Genomic DNA, 23,524 nt, shown 5'->3' on the forward strand with positions numbered 1-23,524 from the left:
TGCACATAACGTCCGTGATATTTCGTATAATCGAATTGACCGCCTCCCCACGGAAATTTCAATTAACAAACAATCCAATTGGTCTCGTGTGTAAGATAAACCCCTTGTATAGTACAGTACGCCTTTACGTCTAGATGACTAGACGGCAATACTTAGGAATGTTCGAGACGATTTTTATAGTATAGAATAATTAAAAAAAAAAAAACCAATACACAATAATACTATAACGGAATGTACCTATAAATGTTAACGTTAGTGAAAATTCATTAATTTTTATTCGTTTTAACTAACAAAACAATATAACTCGTAGAATAGCAATTTAATGACAGTGCCGTTTTTTTTCCATTGGTAAAACCACTTGCGCAATGTTTTAGTACATTAATATTAATTCCTATGATGATTTATGAGCTACTGGCTTTTTTTTCTTCATTGGAACCCAAATATTATTTTTGTAAAGATACAAGAGTCAAATCGATTTCCAAACGACGCACACATAAATAAACGACGATTTTTTTCCTCCAGATTTACCAGGATGAATCTCAGTCGGTCTTAATAGTTATGCGCAGCATGGTTCATTTATTGGGCTCGTTAAAAATGTCGTTCGCACCGTACAGCTGTAGTGGGAGTTTCGTATATACGCATACACATAAAAGACCTTTATTATTACTATTAAAATTATTGTTATTATTATTATTATCATCGTAATAAACCCGTATACTAGTTATGTAAAATAATACGTAATTGACATTTTGGGAGTACTTGGTTCCAGCGAATTTCTCGATAAGTATATTGTCTAGGGAGAATTATAAGTAAAATGGTTAGCTGTATAGGTTAGGTTAGTGTATAAGCTTAAGGAGCAGCGGCAGGAACAACAAGAAGAAGCCTCTGGGAGGGGAAGTTAATAAAAATTACACGGTCGAGAAAGTAGCGTGGAAATCCGGTGTTTTTTTATTATTATTATTTTTATTTTATTTAGTACTGACAAGCCCACTTAGAGTATATATCGGAGGGCCCGAGGGCGACCGGTACGTATATAGCCGGTATATGTACATTATAATCATAATTCGTGCGTCGTTCGCGAAGAACGAAATCGAAATCTCGACGACAGGACCATGTCTAGTGGACGATGACGAGAAGCGAAATGGAAGAGGAGAGAAAAACACATGGTCCACGTACACACACACACACACACACACACACACACACACACACACACACACATTTGGGTCACATTCTTTGTGAATGGCCAATCGAGAAGCACCCACGATTTCACACGGACAATAAAGGACGGGGGAATCGCGTTTTCACGGTTAAAATTACATCGTACGTATATCATGCACGTGAAGTCGTCGCGGGCAAGAGAGATGCAATAATAGATGGGGAATTCTTGTCTCTTTTTCTTTTCTTCTTTAGGCGTGCGTGCGCGCGCACAAGTAAACTCGCGAAGAACGCGGTGCTCGAGAAACAAGCGAGCGAAGGAAGAAAAAAAAAATGCCCTTATTGTAAATAGGTAGTGGTAGCCGGTGCGGACCGTTACTAATCGCCCGTTCGTCGTAATAACAGTAATTTTCGACGTAGGTACATTATAATGCGCCCGTACGAATCGGTACCCGATCCGGCCGGCGGCCGCGCACACAAGACACGGCGAGACAACGGCGGCGGCGAACGGGGAAACATTTTGACGCTTCGCGTGCGCACAACCCGACCTCCGTGTACGTGTACAGGGCGACTACTATTTTGTAAGGACAAACAGTATTAATAATAACGCGAAATACGCTACGGGTTTACAATACGAGTGCGCGTAACCACCATCGTCGGCGCCGCCGCAGCTAACGAGTCGTGGGGGAGGGAGGGGAAACAAACAGAAACGGGAGGAGAAAGCGTAAGGACGCGACGCCGCGGTGAGCGCACGATGTGAGAAGGAACGCGTTTCATCCTTCCCCGCTATGTCCGTCCTCCCGCCGTACCGGTCATCGATCTACTACTATACGCTCACGGAGTTATGCGATTTTTATTTCGATCTGCGGTCGTCAGCCCGCAGCAGAAAAACGTAATTCGAAAAAAATAAATATAAAAAATGAAATTCCGTCGAGGAGATGACTTCGGTAAACTCTATTGGTTATGAAACACATATCTATGACGCGTAACTAATTTAATGTTACATAAATAATGAAAATCCAGTAAGTAACCGATGAGGTAACAAAAGTGTAATGCGTTATTTCTGTCAAGTACGACGCGCGTTTATAGTAAATTATTAATTTTTATAACTCCATTTAAGATCAAATTTATTGGACTCGATTATCAACGACTTGTGTACAGAATGTCACAGTTATAAATATCTTTTCAATGCAAATCGTTCGTTTCCTATACGAACTGGTGTAGTTTTTATTTAATATATTATGCTCTCAACTAAGCGGTAAAATTCCGAGATAACAGTAACTATTTATCAATAATTGTATTTTAATTATTATTATTACGTTACACCGCCCGTAATAATTAAATGTTTACATGAATATTGCATATTATCGTTCTATATGAGTAATTGTACAAATAATGCCATAAATTTGTTTACACGGTATCAGGAAAAAAATAACAAGCCATGCGATTATAAGTGTATGTTCAAAAATATTTCGAATGGAAAAGCATACTAAACAAAATCATTTCTCATTATTACCTATATTATATATAGAATTTCATTCTCAGAGAACATTTGCAACGCAACAAAGATTCGGATCCCCGGGTTTAGACACTGCGTTTATAAGGTCAGAGGATATTCGATTTGTCTACCTAATGTTTAATATCTTTTTTTACAAACGTAAAACCTATTTATATCCATAATATGTATTTTGTCATCGTTCAACAAAACAACCGTATTGAAATGTGTTACAGTTACACGAGTATTCACTACGGGGAGCCTACCGTATTTTTTCATGTTTTTCGTATGTTTTCGGAAGAAGAGTCTCTGATAAAAATTAGAGGTCTCCACAAGTCGTCGGTGTAAAACGGTTACCACGAGCAACCACGCGGCAGGCTGCCGGGCAATCATTCATTTTAACTACCTGGCGTTCCGTTAATTTTTAAGTACTAATTTCCTATATAGTCACCGTGCGACACAGATAGTCGTGTACATTTACGTTTTGTTGCGCAAGGGGTGAGGTAGAAATGCACCAAATATCGTTCGGGCATAATACTTAATAAATACACACAAACGTGTAATATGTATATATATATATATGTATTATATTTTAAATTAATATTTGATCAGAGAAAACCTAAGTAATATGTATTTATATACTTGTATAAAACAGGATCGGGGCAATTAACGTTGGGCGTATATCGTTAAAAAATAAAAATAACGATCTACGAGCAGAAGCGAAATTTCCGTAGGAAAAAATATGGTGGTAAAGAAAAAAAAATGTGGAGAAACCGGTTCAACGTAAAACCAATAATTTCCAAACTATGTACCCGTCGATACATGGACGTAAACTGTAGTGTAGATATTCGGGCTTAGCCGTGTTGGTTTTTTTTTTTTAGACTCTTCGTATCTTCGTATACACCGAGGCGGTTCTGCCCACACGCTTTATTATTTTCGATTTTGTCGCGCGTTCGACATTGGCGTGCGTGATTGTGACGCGGAAATTACCGAATCGTCTTTCGAAGAAGATGCATCCTTTATGTGCGCGCGCGTGCCGTTTAATTAACGTATACGCGTTTATTTGTATGCATACACATCTAAAAAGGTTGCAAGTGGGTGCATGGCCACGAGACGAGGAAAGATACGGTCGGTTTAATTAAGTCGGGCGTGCGGCAAACAATTAACCGGCGGCGTATAAATTCCGTAAGTCTACACTATTAAAATATTATTCACCAGTACGCCGTGAGTGCAAATCGTGGCAATTATGTGGAACGCGTAGTTCTCCGCGGTAAATCATCGGATTTTACAGTGGACATATTGTCTACAAAAGAATATCATAATTTATACTCGACACGGATAAAAATATGTGCGTAAAAAGCTGAAGACGAGTAATACACCGGGACCCGTAGCGAGCTTATGCCATCCGACAAACGACGTCTGTGCGCCATGTTATTTCGCGTAAGAAGCAGAAAAGTGTAAAAAAAAAAAAATGAGGTAAAAAAATAAAAAATAATAATAATATAAACGTGACTTTGAGACCGCAAATTATCGCCGCGCACGGCTAGCGGTTTCCTCTGTATAAGGAAATCCACTCAAACTAGACTGTCGTAAAACCGTCGTTATTATTATTATTATTATTATTATTATTATTATTATTATTATTATGATTATTATTACGGTTATCATTACGATACCATTATTATTATTTATTTTTACTATCATTATTATTATTATTTCTTTGACTCACCGACTATAAAGTAATGGAGTGCGCTCAGTGTCTCTAGACAAAATAAGTTCTCCCCCCGGCTTGGTTGTAAATCGGGTCCGGTATACTGCTGTACACGTGGTGCAACTTGTGCCTCTGCTGGTAGTCAATGGAAACGTAGCTGTGGTTGGACGGGTCCTCGTCCTCGTCCGTGGTCCTTTGCGACGACTCCTCGGACATGCACGAGCTCTGCGTGGGAGCCTGCGACTGCGTCACCGAGGCCGGGCTCATCCGGATCCACGCCTCCAGGGATGTCGGCGCGGCCGTGTACCTGGCCACCGGGCGCCCGTCGCATATCACCTTCTTCAGGTCGCCACCCGCGCCGGCCATGGGCTTCGGGTCGGGCATCAGGTACCGCAGCCGGTCCCAGAACCGTTTCTCGCCCCACGTGACCACGTCGCACGACTTGAGCAGCGCCTGGAGCTCACGGTCCGGCGTGATGGTGGTAGTCAGCAGCACGACTACTGACTGCTTTTTCGTCTTGGCGCGTTCCAGGCACGCCTGGAACGCAGTGCGGAACACCGGTTTCTCCCATTCGTTCTGCAGGAACGACAGCGACAGCACGACGACGATGCGCTTGGATGCGTCCGACGCGCCCAGGAAGCTGTCCATCAGGTACGCGGGGCTGATGACGTGTATATCGCGGTAGTGCAGGCATAGACTGTACCCGAACCGCTCCAGGCTGGTGGACAGTATGTGGTTGACGAACTCCTCGTCCTTGATGCTGTACACCATGTACGCGTCGTACAGCTTGTCTGCATCATCAGACGACGGGGACTTGCACACGCGCACGCCGTACCGCGAGTGCGCCCACAGGCACAGGTCGTCGCGAAACACGAGTGCGAGCGCGACCACCACGAACACGACGATGAACAGGGCGAGGCTAGCGGCCGCGAACGGCACGTAATCGGTGCCCAGCACGGACGTATTATAGAACGGCCGGTGTATGCTGGGCCCGGTGTCACGCTCCGACTGGCACTTCTGGATGGCCACGGCTACGGGCGTGGACCGGTCCGAGCACAGCATCGTGGACGGCGGGTAATCGTTGTTCTTCAGCCACCCGTCCAGGCCCACGATCGCATCGCACTCGCACAGCCACGTGTTGCCGGCCAGCGACACGGACGTCAGCGTGTTGGCTGCGCTCAACTGCTGCCATGGCCGGAACTCGTTGATCTGGTTGTTCTCCAGATGGAGCACCTGAAGCGCCTTGAGAGGTGCGAACGACCGGTTGGCCACGCTCGTGATCCGGTTGTCGTTCAGGTACAGCTCGACGAGCTTGGGCAGCGTCTCGAACTCACCGCCGTTCAGCCGGTCCAGGTGGTTGTTCTCGATGTGCAGCACGCGCAGGTCCGGCACCCCGTTGAACGTCTTGTTGTGCAGCGACACCACGTTGCTGTTGTTCATATACAGCACCTGCAGCTTCTTCTTGCCCAGGAATACGTGGCTGGACACGTCGCCCAGGTCGTTGCCGTCCAGGTATATCTCGGTCGCGTCCATCGGTATCCGCGCCGGGATCGTCTTGTACCTAGCGTTCGAGCAGTCTACGATGTTCGACGACCACACGTGGTCATGGTAACACGTACAGTTGTCCGGGCACGTCATCTCGCAGTCACATGCGTCGAAGTCGCAACACTCGCACACAGAGAAACAGTGCGACTCGTACTCGCACAGGAACTGCGACGGTTTCAGGTCAAGCAGCGGCTTGAACTTCTCCGTCTTGGAGTGCACCAATCGGCACATGATTGAGTCCATGTCCATGACCCTGGGGTATTGACGCTGCAAGCTCAGTTGATTGATCCGCTGCAGCCACTCCGCGGTGCAGTCGCATTTCAGTGGGTTGTCGCCGATGTAGAACTGCGGTAACTCCTTGTACTCCGGCACCGGGTCCAGCCGCAGACTGGCCAGCTCGATGTACTCCATCTTGTTGGCGTACAACACCACTCGGGACAGATTGGCCTTCCGCAAGAACGTGTTGATTTTGATTTTGTTTATCAGGTTGTTGTTGAGGAACACGTTTTCCACGCTGTCAGGTATAGACGTGTCCGTGATCTCGGTGAGACGGTTGAAACTGGCGTCCAGCATTTTAATTTGTATCGTGTCGCGCTGCACATAGTAATTGCCCAGGTCACTGATCGCGTTCTTGTGCATGTCCAGCCACTCGACGCTGGACGGAAGGTACGAGTAATCGAAATTCGAGATTTGGTTGTCGGATACGTTCAGCCACACCAGTTTGGACAGGCCGTCGAACATACCCTTGATGTCGGACAGCGCATTGCCGTCCAACCGGACGGCGTGCAGCTTGTTGGACGTGCCGAACGCCTGTTGGTCGACGTGCGTCAGTCGGTTGAAAGCTAGGTTCACCACTTGGAGCAGCGGCATCGTGGAGAAGGTGTACGCGGTTAAGTTTCCGATCTCGTTGTTGGACATGATTAGGTTATACAGTAGGTCGAGTCCGTCGAACGATGAGTTTTGCACGTGTCTAATGGAGTTGCCGCCCAAGTCAAGCGTCTTGAGCATGTGCAGTTTGGACAGCGCGGCAGGTACGTGTCGGAGCGCGTTACCGTACAAGCCCAGGTCATGTAGGTTGGTGCAGTTCTGGAACGCGTGCTCGTCCACCGATTCGATGCGGTTCCTGTCCAGGAACAACTGATTGATGACGTACAGCCCGGAGAAGTGCAACGGTTCGATGCGCTTGAGTCGATTAAACGACAGCGTTAGCGCGTGCAGGTTGCTGAGCGCGGCGAAAGCTTGGTCCGCGAGCGTCTCGATATTGTTGTGCTCGAGGTTGAGAATCTGCAGACTGTACAGGTCCTGAAACACGTGCGAGTCAATTTTGGTCAGCTGGTTGTGGCCAAGGTTGAGCACGACCAGCCGGACGAGGCCGGAGAACGTGTCGCGGTTCACCCATGTGCTGGTCAACTCATTGTGAGACATCTCCAGCACGAGCAGCTGGTCGAGGCCCTCGAGCAGACCGGGCGCGAGCACGTTAATGGAGTTGTTGTGCAGGTACACTTCGCGCAGATACCGTGTGGAGTGGAACAGTTCCGGTGGCAGCGCCGACAGCCGATTGCTAGACACGTTGAGCACGGTCAACGACGTGAGGCCGACAAACGCGCGGTCCGCGATCTGGTTGATCTGGTTCTCCTGCAGATAGAGCTTTTTGAGCGCGCGCAGACTAGTCAGCCCGTTGTCAGGCATCGATATGATGTCATTGTTCGCCAGGTTCAGGTCCTCGAGTGCGGTATTGCACGTTTTGCCGGGCGCGGTGGGCCCGTTACCCCAGTCCGAGAAGCCTAGCTCGAACACGTCCTGCAGCCGGTTCTTAGTCAGATTCAGGTTGGCCAGCCCGACGAGCGGGCAGAACAGCTCCTTGGGTAGGTTCCAGATGTTGTTATCGGACAGGTCGAGCTCGCGCAGCTGCGACAGGCCGCGCAGGCTGTCCGAGTGGAAGTCCATGGTCATGGCGGACCAGTCGGTGTTGTGGGTGCGGATCCGCAATTTCTTCAGCTCCCTGGACGTGCCCAACACAGCCGGCGGTACGTACTTTATCTTGCAGTACTCCAAGTCCAGATGGTTGAGCCGGCGCAGCTGCGTGAGGAAGCTATTCTCCAGGCTGCTCTCGAAGAATATCACGTCACTGCACTTGAGCGTCAGGCTGGTGATCATGTCCATCTGGGCGGACGTCAGGTTAGATATGACGCTGTCTGCGTTGTTGATGGTCCGCAGCGAGCACTTGAGCACGACACGCAGCGGCTGCGCCTCGTCCGCGGCCATCACGCGCTGCCAGTCGCACACCGGGTCGCCGTTGTTGGCGCTCGCAGTGCCGGCGAGCAGCAGCAGTAGCAGCAGCACTGACGGGCCGACGGATCGTCGTCGACGGTACGTCGTCGTCATCATGGTCGGCGGTATACAGTTTTCGGCAGCGGCGGTGCACTCGGTCGACGGGCGAACGGGGACGGGCACGAAAAAAGAGACACCGGCGCGCGAAACCGTCACCGGACGCACATCACACGGGAAAAAATTCCGGATTTTTTTCCGGGCGTAAGGGGGGCGGAAAAAATAGAAATGTTTTCAATTTTCACCACGCGATACGATTGCCCGATCGCCGCGTCGACGCACTCATAAAACGATTATTTTTCGAACAATTAAAACGGATATTATGTGCCCCGGCGGTTTCGGGACGGTGAAAAAAAAAAATAATTACGATTAAAAATTAATATATATAAAAAAAAAAAAAGAAGTAATAGAATCACGAACGGAACATGTAATAGTAATAATAATAAAAACCAAAAACGCACGAAAACGCACTTCGCGGCGCGCGCGCACACAATACTATCGGGACGCGGTCGGATGGCGAGCGGACGCGCGCAGTAACGAACTGAACGTAGGCAGACCGGTCGGGACGGTCGTCGGCGAGAAACTGTCTCGGCGCTCGGCGACGGACGTATGCGTCGGCCACCCGCCGGTGACGCGTTTCGGCCGCCAGAATGCGCGCCGGATGGTCGCCGCCGCAGCCGAGCGCTGGCGTACGACGTGCACAACCACTTGTTCGGCGGCGGCCACCCCACCGGGCGCGGCGGCGGCTTCTGTGTATAAGTAACTGCGGCGGCGGCGGCGGAGAAATGATATTATTCTTTCCGTGTGTGTGTATACGTTTTTTTTTTCTTCACCCTCAACACCACCACCGCCACCACCCGACCGCTCCCGTTCGCTGCCCTCGTCGTTCTTACATATTCGAAAATATGTGTCGCCGACAATAGACACACACACGCACCACCGGCCCTTCGACGGCGGCAGCGGCATGCAGGGTCGCACAATGGGCTCTCTTCGGATAACATTATGTTTTTTTTTCCCAACCTCTTCGTTCCTTGTCGCCTCACTCTCTTGCTCGTCCCCATACCGCTACAACTCGCGCACAATGAGAACACGTTGACCGCCTGATTTCGGTGGTAGGTAGGTACACATAAGCGCGCGCGCGCGCATACCGCAACAACAATATTACATTGTGTTATTTCACCACGACAAAACATTTACTGCGTTTTTATCGATCGAATCACTATTACACTACCTTCGTTATAAGCCTACACGTACGTTTTACCGCGTTACGCGTACACGTCCTATGGAATCTGTCCAGCGCATACATCACGCGGTCGTCCCTGCGAAATCTACTCGGGCTGTTTCTCCTGGTCCTGGACTTGACTTGGACTTCCGCTCCGGCACCGGCGCGGCGATCGACACGCAATGGAAACCGTGTTCGCGCAACGTTTTGAACGTTTCGCGTCAGGTTTCAGACCCGTTCGACGATATAGCATGTATCGTCCTCGTCATATCGCGTGCGCCGCCGTTCTCCCCGTTCGTAATTTATTAACAAAACGTTAACCCAAGAATTATTTTTCACGCAAGTCGCAAACCGTCATCGGCGTGTGTATGCATTACGCCGTTGTTTTATACATTACCGTTTATACGTCTGTACCGCAAATTTATATTTTATTCACCGCGCTACGTTATCGCTGCCGTGGCATAATAATATTATTGCTAAGGGTATGAATATTTTGTGTTGCTCGCAGAGTGTAATAATAATACAATAGTGAAGTTTTATCCGCGCGCGCAACTCGCCGTTGTCCTAGGACGCGCGTGTACGTGTATGTTTATAATAATATGTCAATATTATTAGCAAAACGTCGGGATTCGCGTGCGGCTCCTTATAGTTGGTGGTCACGCGACCAAACGTACGCGCACGAAACTCTCGAAATCGGATAAAACCCTAGCGGCTACACGGCGCAGTGAAATTTCAACCAACGGGGCTGAATTAATAATTGAAAAACGCTGTTTGAAATCGGTCGTTAAAAATATCTCTCCCGACGATATTTTTCCCGTTGACTTTCATTATATTTTTTGTATAACATTACTACTAATAAGTGTCTGCAATTAAATCAATTTAAATTTGTTACGTTCGCAAAGATTCGCGTATACTACAATAAATAATAATAACTATAAAGTTCGCTTCGGTTTGCGCACGCATTTCAATAATAACGATAAATGAATTCTGAACTAGTGAAGAGGTCCATTTCCCCAGCACCCCCACAAATAAAACAGTTATAACTTAAAAACTGTTGAGGTACAAACGAAGGGACTAGAGGTACAATCAGGTATAAACGAGGTACAAACGATTGGGACCGGATCGGACCCGAAATTCGAAAGTGGGGGTGCAGGCATTTCCCCAGCACCCCCACAATTAAAACAGTTATAACTTAAAAACTGTTGAGGTACAAACGAAGGGACTAGAGGTACAATCAGATATAAACGAGGTACAAACGATTGGGACCGGATCGGACCCGAAATTCGATAGTGGGGGTGCTAGGGAAATGGACCTCTAGTGAAGACCATTAACAGTACAGCAACTCTTCTTCTCCGTCGTCCACTTTACCATTGTCATTTATATGATTTTAATTTATATAACTAGTGTTGACACTTATCTAGATAAAAATATCAACAATCTATTATTTTATCTAAATAGAAACATAAACTTTATCGATTCATCTATCTTAGATGAACACTTCAGTAATATCTACTGTTAATTATCTATGGATATTTTTTTATATTATTAAGGGGATTGCAAGCCATGATTTTCTACCATTCTTTCCATCACACGCGCAATATATAGATTTATACGTTTTCTATTTTGAACGTACCGATCGATCAATTAAGGCGATAATGATTTTGAAAACTTATTTGAATTCGTCGTAAAGTCTTCTTTAGATCGATTTTCTCACAATTTTTTAAATTATGTACCTAACTTACCCAAAAACTAATTTTTTATGTTTCCAATTTGTTTAATTCTATTTTGTAAAATTTCGGGAAACAAAATCAAAAAAGTGGGGAAGTCGATCTAAAGAAGAGTTTATGACGAATTCAAATCAGTTTTCAAAATCCTTATCACATCAATAAAGCAATCGGTACGTTGGAAACATAAAACGTTTAAATCCCTATATTGCGCGTGTGATAGAAACAGACAGAATATCATGGCTTGCAATCCTCTAGAATTAATGTTTTGTGTGCTTCGGGGAATCCGGAAGCTTTTCACGCGTCACTTGGGTAGCCGTGACAATAATATTCAATATTGAAAACGTGTAGTTAAAATAATTGTAGTAAGAATTGTTACTAATCTCATATTCTTCTTCTTTTTATGGATTTCATAACTCTCTAAGTGACGAATTATCGCCGCCATCACCAAATCACTCAATTTATCTCGATCCTGTACTATCTCCCTCCAATTCAGCGCTCCAAGATCTTCCAAATCCTTTTCTACTAAGCTCATATTAAGACACAATTATTTAATTACGAATATTTTTGAAGGAACAGTACGAGGAGAAAACTAAGTGGACGCCTTCGAAAACAATATTTTCAAGACATCCAGAACACGATGCAATGTAGACCGTTTACTGAAACGAACAGAATAGCAAATGATTGGAAAGAGTGGTTTTAAAGGCAAGGCTTGGCTTTTAGTTAATGATAATGAACGTTTAGTTCCTTGTTATATGCCGGAGACCATTACGTGCATCCGTAAATAATTGTAACTTTATTGTTAACGAATCAATATTGTTATGTACGACGGACGAGGAGCGTATACAACGTGCACCACGAGTTTTCAATAATATTTATGTACTTATGTGTGTATACGTGACTAAATTTACCGGTAGGTCCAATATTACTGTATCCTTGGATGGATTTTAAACGAAAAGACGATTTAAAAAAGAAAAAAAGGTACAGTCGGAAACGATGACAAAGTAAACGGATAAGTGGTCCGATTGTGTGTGTGTGTGTTTTTTTTATTTCATCATTTCAATTTGGGGACGATTGTTATACAGATGTCGCGATTTGTGACCATTATTATAATAACATGTAGTATAGAGAATCGGAAACGAATATATATACGAGTACATGTCGCTGACAAAGAGAGTAAGTATTAATAGTAATACTATGAACAGCTGCTGCTTTCGCTGCAGTAGCTACTGTTTTGCAGTAATGGGCGGTAGCGTTTATGTTTCATTCCGCGCGCACATAACATATACCTATACCTTTTATACCTATAAAACATTTCCAAAAATTGATTGTAATCGGTAAAAAAAAAACGTTATGGCGCACGCAAATATAATATGATATTACATTTACTCAGAGAATCCATTTGAAAACAAATTGTACATATATATATACGTAATATGTGGATACGTGTCGTGTGTGTTTGGCATGTATCAACTCTCAACGGTACAAATAATATTATCTGCACTACTCTGACATCAACAGCTGTCCTGCGTTTTCCAAAAAAAAAAAAAAACTCAGCGAAACACGCAACACTACAGTAATAATCAAACGTATATGTCGACCAGTTATTATATAGGCACATACTGAAACAATGTAATTGCGAAAAATTATACAACCCTCACAAAGGAATTTTATTTTTTTATTATCCGACTACAATCAGTATAGGTACCATAATGAATATGCCTACTTTTATACCGAACCACGGAGTTATGTTGCAAGCGCGATAAATAGATTGACAATGACAAAAATTATTTTTTGTGAATTATAGAGTCATTATCATAATGTTACAATACTTTTTTACAATATTTGGCTACGTTAACACAACCGTCAAATTCCCCCCTCCCCAGACAACTATTGCATGTGTAAAATTTTACATCAAGACAGATATATTTAGTCTTATCGATTTACTTACAATAACATAACTCCTATCACTTAACACTTAAAACACTTCGAACTTATGATGATTATAATACCCATGGTATTTTTTACGTATCTCGTGTAGGCAGTATAGAAAAATCTATCAGCACACAGAACACGTATCACGATGACATCTTAATTAAAATTAGATTATAGGTATATATATATTATAAGCATATATTACAAGACCTAAAGAAAACGATATGTTCGGAGTTCGTGATCGGTTTGTAGAATAATATGTCTTATAATAATATAATATCTGTATATATAAAATAACTTGTCCTGGGTGATTTATCGCCTAGCCAGAACCACTGAAGCTATGAGTTTGAAATTTAGTCAGTAAGTTAATTTTATGATACATAATTATAAGGAGACCAAAAACAATTTGTATTTTTGATAAAAGATTTGGTCTAATATAGATTTTTATCATATTTTATTGAATACCTAGCTACTCTTTTACATTTTGACCTAAGTCCACTGTTGTCTATTAAAAAAATCACAGTTTTGCGAATCTCTGTTTTTAAAAAAACGAATACGAAAATTAAATAATTCGATATTTTTATTAAACAAGCTATCGTTGGCCATCATAATACCTGTTTCTTCGAGTTATTACACAGATTTTAATATAAATGCGGTAAAACAACATGTAAATTCAGTGAAAATACTTGTCCAAATAACACAGAACCTTTTAAGTTATAAAAAGGACGATTTAATATAAAAAAAAAAAAAAATTAAAATAAACATTTACTATAGAGTACCTATTCACATTAATTTAGTGTTCATTTTTTATAATTCGGACGTATTCGAGAGTTCTTCGAAAGTCGTTGAAATTTTAGTGGCTATTATACAACAACGGAGGGGTATTTGTATGTGGAGAGTGTACTCGGCGTCATTAATTTCCAACTTTTTGCCTACGAGACCGCGTAAATAAAATACAGTATCTCATTAAAAAGCACTATATTTACTCGAATCGCTGGTTGACACGCAAAAACGGTGATACTATTGCAAGTAGCATATACCATAGTTCTTATATCTTGCGAAGGAACGAGCGTATTTTACCATACATTTAATTTGTATATCATGGGTTTGAATTTAAATTTCTAGGATCGATCATCTCCGAATTGAAATATTTTGGAAATTTTCGAATTTTCTTAAGTATGTTTAACATTTTACGATAGACATTTCTAATATCGTGAAATAAGACGTCTACAAATAATCCACATTATAAATTATACTGAATGCTAAAAATACATAGTATAAATTAAAATGTTTAAGATAATGTACGTATTTTTAAACGTATCAACATTTTGGCTATTCAATATTTTATATTATGAGTGAAATGAGGAATGTATTTTATTTTCATAACATTTTTTCGATAAAATTAAAAATATTTGTATAGTAATTAAATAAATTTTACAAAAACTTAAATGAAAATTAAAAAGTATGAATAATCGTCCCGCCTCTAGGGCTCGAGCAAAATCCGGCCAATCGAGTTTGTTCAATATGAGTATAGACTACGACGAAGATAAAATGTAAAAAGTATGAATTTCTAACGATGTAATTTTCGTTCGGCGCGTTAGACCGATAAAATTCCGTCTCAAACATACTTTCATCGCCAGCCGTAGAACATAATAATATACATTTCAAAAACAACATTTTTATATGACTTTCGATTATACGCGAAATATCACCATGGTAACGAAGTTATATGTTTATATATATATGGTTTTAGGGATTTATACAATATATATATATATATATATATATATAGTTAGTATATAGACGAGTCGGTGACAGCCGGACGATGTGGTTGAGAGGGTATAAAAGCAGACCTCGTGCACATTTAAAGGCACACGCGCGTGGACACACACACACACACACATTTATATATATTTATCATATATAAGTACACTTGGATGCAATTGATTGACGGGTGATTGATAGATAGGGAAAATTGTAAACAGGATCGAATTTTCCTTTAAATAACTTTTTTCTCATATGAAATTCCATTTGAAATAATTTCAGTACATTCACACACCTACGAATATATATATATATATTTATACGTGCAAGGAGAAGGACACATAGTCGTATATTTAAAAAAAAAAAAAATGTATCACTTCCCTTACTTACTTACTTACGCACCGCGAACAAGCTTATCCCGTTGAATATTCTTTGGCCTTGACTTTCCGTGAGCTTTAGCATTAGCAGTGTATACGCTCGCAGTGCGTGTAATATGTGTGTATATAAATGTAGGTATATTTTGCTCGCGTGCAATACAGCTCGCGAGACATTTAATATTAAATCCAATTTGTCCGCGTCCGTTGATTTGCAGCAGGGTCGTTCAAAGTCAATCGGTCGGTAACGCTGCAACACTGCTACTGTTATTACAACTATTATAGACAGTACAGGACGACAGACTGCCACGACTTCTTCGTACGAATGTGTTGGGCAACGAACGTGCGATTTATTTACAAATCGTAAATCATAGAACGCCGCACAACGCACGTACGAGTGATACTAATAATCGTGTTTTACTATGTATAGTTTTTTTTTTTTTTTTGGAGAAATGTCGGATTTAGACTTGAGTCTCGACATCGGATGATTACTGATGTTATAGTATTATTTTTTTCGTTTGACTTTGGCTAGAGTTTGAAAAACGCATGCTCTACTCGGAGCAGAAGTTTGGTCTACGATCTTGCAAAAGCAATTTAATTGGTGTCGAAAAAACAAAAAACCGCTATACGCACTCTAAATTCGCTCGCTACACCACGTATACATACTGCGATGCACGTATACTATTCATGATTTGTACTTTTGCAGTCATTTGTAGCTGTTATATTATCATAATACGTTTTTGCGTGAAAAAATAATTTTATTTTTTCTATCAAGAAACATAATTTATTTTTACTAATTATTTTAGAACAAACTACATTTGATTTGAGCAACGTCAGTTGAAATAAGTAAGAGACCTTACTCCTTAACTCCGGCACCCCCGTGCGCACGCCTATGCTTACAGCATACGTTCATAGCAGGTATTTGGCATTACGCACCGATACATGTTATACACTCACGTATGAGCTCGTAAAAATTACCAGTCACGATCCAAACGTACACAAACGACGTCCAGCAACGCGCATCGCACGTAAAGTTTCATCACAAGAGAATAGGATATATTGGATATTATATATAAATTAAAAAGATATATTGCGCGCACGACCCGTATTCGAAATCGACAACAACCAATACACCGCGGGCTGCAGTACGCCGGTACCGATGATGTAACACCACCGAATTTCATATCGCACCCAGGGGTGGATCCACAGTTAGAGAACTACGGGTCAAGCTGTTTTCAAGAGACCATTTATTAGGACTGAAACTGGATTATAAATGTGACCTTGTAACATAAAAGAAAAAACACTATGAGATCATATAATATGTGTATTTAAGTCAGTTCATAATTCTCGGTGAAAACATTTAAAATGTATTTTATTTTATGGAATCTTACGTGGCTTAAAGATGTTTTACTGTACTATACAACTAAATCAGTGACATTCGTTTCAGTCTAGCATTGTTTTCGACCTATAGTCGGCACGCTTAAAAAATACTAGAAGCCTTTAAGATGCCGATTTTGTCAACAAATATTAACTTTGGGTCAACTGACCTTCTAAACCCCCTTCCCCCTCCCTTATCCATAGATCCACCCCTGATCGCACCTAAATAATCATAAAACATTCACTAAGTCGTAGTGGGCCACAGAGTGCGTGCACGGTAACAGGTACTGACAGAAAAAATCTACTTGCATCTCGACAAGAAACGCAGAGGAGTTACGTCGCGCATTTTTACCCGTCGACCGAAACTATAATATTTCATAACTTATTTACGACGTCTTCACCGGCGTTTTCCGAGCACGACGACACAGCCGGCGGTGCGTCCGGCTTTCTGTGACTGGAAAATTTTTTGTCTCTCGACCATGCAACGCACTCGCCGTACGCGTTCACGTCGCTCGTGATGTACACGATAGTCGTGTCTTCCGGTCGAAGTCCGTCGCGCATAATATTTTACCGTTTCTTATTATACACACACGTTTACACATATGTGTATACTTTATATAATTTTTAATATACCTGTGCATTATAAACATATTGTATACATACGTACACATAATATAATATATTATATTCGTCACAAATGTGTGTATTTAATATTATACTTAAATGCGCATGAAAAAACTATTTCTGTGGCTGTACGCGTGTCGTGTGTGTGGTTGTAACGTTGTGTGTTGTATCGACAGTGAACAAAGGTATATGAAATCACGGGTACAGTTAAAACAACGTATAATTATTGTTTTTGTTCGTCGATAATAAAATAAAAAAAAAAACAAATGATTGGACACGAAAATTGACTTGAAATTCCGACGTTGAAATTATTATCGTTACCATATTATTATTATTATAATTCATTTAATGTAGTTTATACTACGCGCGTGTGTGTGTGTGTGTGTGTGTGTGTGTGTATAATATCTTGTCGGATTTATCGTGTGCGCTGCACAACGTTGTTATCGCACCACGCGCAGGCGAGTGTCGTTTTTCCGACGTAAATTTTAATTAATGTCGAGTGATATACACTATATTTGTATAGTTTATGTACATATATTTCGCGAAAAAAAAAATAATATATATATATATATATACATATACATATTAATCATCATTTTGTTTAAATCATTTGTGAAATCCAACGCCTGCAATGACGTTTACCCCCTCGAAAGACAGCGGCAGCGGGGACCTGTTCGTGTAACTCGTTGAAACGACAAAAAGTACCGTCCTTGTTTTATGGGGTGCGCTAATTAGGTTGACAGGATTCCGAGGGCTCTCGTATCAAAGGTTCATAAACACGACGCCGCAGACACCGTCAAAAATGCGTTAAAATGAAATAATAAACATAAAAAAAATAACTGGTTTTTCGTACATTTGTTTTTTTTCACCGTCCAACAAATTTAACATTGGAACAATTTTGTTCAGCTAAATCTCGTCCGGCTGATTAGAATACAATATCAGTGGTTTGTAGATACACACATATTGCATGTGTATAATATTATACAACGTCACTTCGATACAATATTTGTATTATTTTGAACGAGCTAAGAGATTGTGGCCACTCACGAATTGTCTGCGAATTTTTAAAAGTAAATGGATTTTCTTTTGACTAGAAAATTATTTAATTAATAGTTAAGAGATCAATTAAAAGTTAAACGGGAAAGAAGGACGAGAAGAGACATTTTTATGTTTTGTTATAATATTATTACCTATTTTAAATTTATAATAATTTTTTTACAGCTGTAAAAATCAAAGTGTGTGCAACGGGTATCCATAATATTATTCAAAGACATTAAAACCAGTACTTCGTTACGTTAAATGTGACCAATCAAAGTTTTGCTTCGACTTCAAATCGTTTGATGTAATTATTTTGGTTCGGTACGAAGAAAACTTTAACTGACTGCTTATTTTAAATTCAAGTAAATAAATATATATATATATACATAATTATATATTATTTACATTTTTTTTGTACGAAATTAATAGCATTGTATATCATAATCCTAAATTTGATGTTGTGTTTTGTTTAGGTAAACTTTTAGTTATTTAATTATTTTTCTATAAGCTCAAAGTTTTCGAGAAAACGTAATTAAGTATAAATAATAAATATACTCGTCCTGCGTGTTACGGAATTTGTATTGGTTAGTAACAATATACAATGCCTTAATGGTTTTTTTTTTCTATTAAAAACCATTAGAATCGAGACTTAACGATGAAACGTATACGCTTGTACACGCTTATGGATTTCTACTTTGAGCTACAACGGTAAAGTTTCCTGCGCAAACTTGAAATCGACCTGCTATGCAGTGCATATACCTCTTTCCTACCTATCCACTTCAAAAGTCAAAAGTATACACAAGTACAAACTGTACTCGACCAAATGGCCGGCGCCGTCTCATCTGTCGTCGTATGTGAACGAAGTTACCGACCGTATAGAAACTCAAAATAATACACGAACGTTATTTCTACAAAACGACTACGAAAGGCTTACGATTCTTTTTATCGCACCTTCCAGATAATAGCCAGTCTTGTACAATATTACATACACTAGGGGCACACACATAAATATATATTTATACAATGTGTTGCAAACAATCTTAACAGGACGAAGGAAAAAATATATACGTTTTGAAAAAATGTATATCACTCTGCGCCACACTATTGCGTTACATACCATATATTAAATAGGCATGTTAATAAACGAGAATTTGCACGTCGGTATTTTACTTTTTTTTCAACTATCTATTAAGACTAATCCGCCGACAAAACGGCGACATAATATTTGTAAAAAATAAATAAATAAAAGGAATACACTACAATTTTTTTTCCTAAAGCCGCAGTCAGTTTTTTATGTAATCTAAATTACCCTGCTTTAATCCTGCTTACGTCATTTCATTATTGTACCTATAGACCAATGTGTGCGGTTGCAGGGAGCATAATATTATTTCGAATTCTATTCGATTTTTTTTTTTTGTTTTGATTTTGTTATTGTTTCTTGTTGAAAACTGAAAAAAACAATAGTTATCCTTGGACGGAACATAAAAGACGGCAAGAAAAAACAAATAAAACGCGTCTGGTCATTAAATTATTGTGTGAAACATTCGGCCAATTATAATTGATTTTCGTTTGGGCGCGCAAGAAGCGCTAGTTGTTGTATGTTATTATTATTTTTTGGCCATTACAAAACAGCAATTTTTTTTGTTATTCAAAATCGGCTTGTCAAATTGATTAATTGATCATTGTCAAAAATTTCCTAATTGGCAAGTCCAAGACAATGATCACCACGATGACCAACTGACAGTATACATATTACGTGCTGCAGTAAGGGATTTACGGATTGATCATCACTGTTTTTACTTTCGTGCCTAGTTTCACGAAAATCGTTAATGAAACCCGTTCGCATGCGTCGCCTTGAAATAATATTTTCCAATTTTCGACATGAAAAACGTAACTAACATTTCAAAACATTATCTCGTACAGGCACAGTCATATCTTATACTATTGTACAAAATACTTGAACAATTCTCAAATCAACCATTAATATATATTAGCCACATATAACTTATAACACCTATACAGCTGTGTTTTTTTTCTTCTAATATTCAAATCTAATAATCACCATCAATATGCGCGTTAAATAAAAACAAATTCCGTTTTTAAACATTTTTTTTCGTTCTAGTACTTTAGGTGTACTATGGATTTCGTGTTGAGTGCACGCAAATGGAATTCTATTAAAGGTTTCAACACTGGACGTGTTTTAAGTAGGAACGTTACTAAAATTCCAGCTCGTACAGGTGTGCGATAACCTTAATCTAAAAGGTATTTAAAAAATAAAGGTTCACAGGTGATTTTAACAGCACCGTGAATTAAATAAATAATTGAAAAAGCAAATGTAGGTATTTGCCAACATAATATTTTATTGTTATGCGTTACAGCCGTCCAGCCTTTTATACGTAACTGTATTTGACGGGGTCGACACGAAAATAGTTGACAGGTATTTTATTGTCCCATCAGAACATAACTGATCGGTATGTATCCAGTAACAGGTAAAACGGAAATATTTTACTTTTATCTACTATTATTTTTACTATGTATTTTTAATAAATTGATGTTGCAACAATATTATAATTTAAAAAATCACATTTTAGTTTTATTCGGGTTTAGAGGATGTTATTTTTTTATTAAACATACAGCATGCTATGGAAGTTAAGTAGAGGGAATTGAAAATCATTATGATGATGTTGCGAAGCAATTTTTATTGAGGTAAAAGATCATGTATAAATACAAATTAGCTGATGGCCGTCAATAGAAATAAAATGAAATAAAAGCAGTATAATAATCTGATGGTAAACGAACGGTAAGTAGTAAACTATTAAGTGTCCTGTAGAAATACACAAGTGTATATCAAAGTCAATAAAATAATTAATTTTTTAACGTTTATTCATTTTTCCATCAAGTATTGAAAGTAGTGTTTGAAAAAGCAAAAGTATTCGCCAACGTGTATTAAATAAATAAATAATACCATTGTTATGCATATTTCAGCCGTGCGGTCAATATACCTTTATTTGACGGGGCCGACGCGAAAGCGGTTCGAAAATCTGCAGATATTTATTAGATATTGCTCGTCGAACGCGCTCCGTTGTCCGCGACAACAATGGTTCGACGTATCGTTTGTTTTGTTTTTCGTTATTGATATACCGATATTAGATATTATTGCCGAATGCGAACGCGCGTCACGATTTCATTTTCCAAATCCGTTTTAAATTCGCCATATCAATTATGCAGGTATGTCCGCGCGATCGCCGGGAAACACATTATACAGGTAGGTGCCGAGAATGAATTCGCATTAAATTAGCGACGTATTTTAAGGCGGATGAGTGCAGTTAAACAATGACGGGGGAACAATGAAGAAAGGTAAAAGGGAAAACCTTTTAAACATTCTGTGTGCGTCAAACGGTTAGTACGATTGATGAAATAATAATAAAAAAAAAAAATAATAATAATAATAATAAAGTGTACATTTAAATCATAATAACATTTACGTAGGCGTTTTTAGGTGGTGTTCAACACTAAATCGCTTTGATCGTAAAACGTTTTATTCAATATTTAAATATCATTCTGAAAAAAACATGGCGTTCATTCTTATACAGAATTTCGTTAACTCAAAACTAGACGGTTCTATCTATTTTTTTGTACTTACACTATTAGCAACAAATTAAATACTAATACAGCATAATAAAATACGTATAAAATATTTATTTTTTTTTGTTGCATTTTTATTTACTATTTTCATACTAAATCCATCGCTTATGCACTTTTTGTACTTCTAATTTTTCTGCTTGCTGAAATTTTAAAACAATTTCGGTATTATTGATGCATTAGTTTGGTATTAACTGATAAATCAAATGATATATCATCCGTGATGATGTTTGAAAATATTTTTAAAATTCATTATTTTATCTTGAAAGCCTATAAAAAGAGTGGAGTTGTAATGAGTCAATATCATATTTTTTCTAATCTGAAGAAGTGGTAAGTAATTGATTTATTCGAGTACTTACTCGATTATATTTTTAAGTGTCTCGTATCTGCTCAAAACGTAAAATTGTAATTACTTTATGGTCAATTTCACAACACCAACAATAGAATTTAATATACATCCATTTAAAATAAAACGACATTTTAATTTATATGATAAATAATAGTAAAAAATTAAAATAAGTTAGTCATTACTTAAATATATACAATGTACCATAAAACTTTGTATATATTTAGGTAATGATATATATTAATGATATATATATATTTAGTAATTATATGTACCATAAAACTTATAATGCATGTAGATACTTCCATAGGCGTGTTTACGGGAGTGGCCGGATGGGCACTGACCCCCCCGCAGAATTTGCCTCCAACAAAACTGTGCCAGGATAAAATAAAAGTAATGCGATTTGTACTCATTACCTACCGATAGTTTTAGTACTGCACAGTTTAGTGGTAAAATGTATGTATTTTTATTTGAGTTTTAAATGTATTTTTATTATTCATGTCTAAAAAAAATATGTCTCATAATTTAAAAATTTGTTGTGCCCCCTCGGCCACCAAAGTCTGAACACGTCTAGGGATACTTTAAGTTTTAAGTTTTAATCAGTAATATTATGTAGTTATGCTACAACCTATTAGGTACACATTTCTATCAGTATTTTTTTAATAGCTGGACAGTGCGAGTTTCCAGTCAACATGTTGTGTATGTATTATATTTTTACACATTACATGAATATATAATACTGTAATAATATAATAGGTACTGGTGAGATGATAAATCTTATAATTGTATAAAAAAATATCATAAACATTGGTTGATTTAGTCACGTTTTCAATTAGTTATAATATTTTATTTTTATGTTAAATGATTGTTAAACATTAAAATTGTTATTCAAAAAATGAATCAATAATTTAATTTTACTCGAATTACGTTAGTTATTCATCTTAATATCTTGTTTTCAAATATTTATAAATCATTCAAATAATGAAAAACCTGACTTCCAATTTATTCTCAGGATAGTTAAAAAATTAGAAGGAAAAAAGTGAAATAGTTTAAATTTTCGCTTTTATTAAGTGAGTGCACATTTTTCACATTTCAGTTCTTAGCGAAATCTAATTATCTTTTTTTTTTCAGTTTTGTTTAAATATTTTTCAACTCTAATAGCATAAATCAGAAGATAAAATATTAGTTGGTTGAGATATTTTGTCTCTACTAATACCTTCATCCCACATGGTAATAAAGTT

The 23,524-nt window shown here is 39.3% G+C and overlaps 1 protein-coding gene across 1 annotated transcript in view; it reads right to left on the reverse strand.

Moving 5' to 3' along the window:
* LOC112686818 (toll-like receptor 6) overlaps positions 1-8,828 on the reverse strand; it is a 23,211-nt gene extending 14,383 nt beyond the window's left edge. Inside the window, exon 1 of the mRNA XM_025559266.1 lies at positions 4,383-8,828. Coding sequence (XP_025415051.1) covers positions 4,416-8,297 — 3,882 coding nt within the window. The 5' untranslated portion in view covers positions 8,298-8,828 and the 3' untranslated portion in view covers positions 4,383-4,415. The remainder of the gene's footprint in view (positions 1-4,382) is intronic.
* Between the last annotated feature and the right edge of the window lie 14,696 nt (positions 8,829-23,524).

Source organism: Sipha flava, unplaced genomic scaffold (genome assembly GCF_003268045.1).
Source record: "Sipha flava isolate LNK unplaced genomic scaffold, YSA_version1 108_pilon_pilon, whole genome shotgun sequence".
Taxonomy (NCBI): Eukaryota; Metazoa; Arthropoda; class Insecta; order Hemiptera; family Aphididae; genus Sipha; species Sipha flava.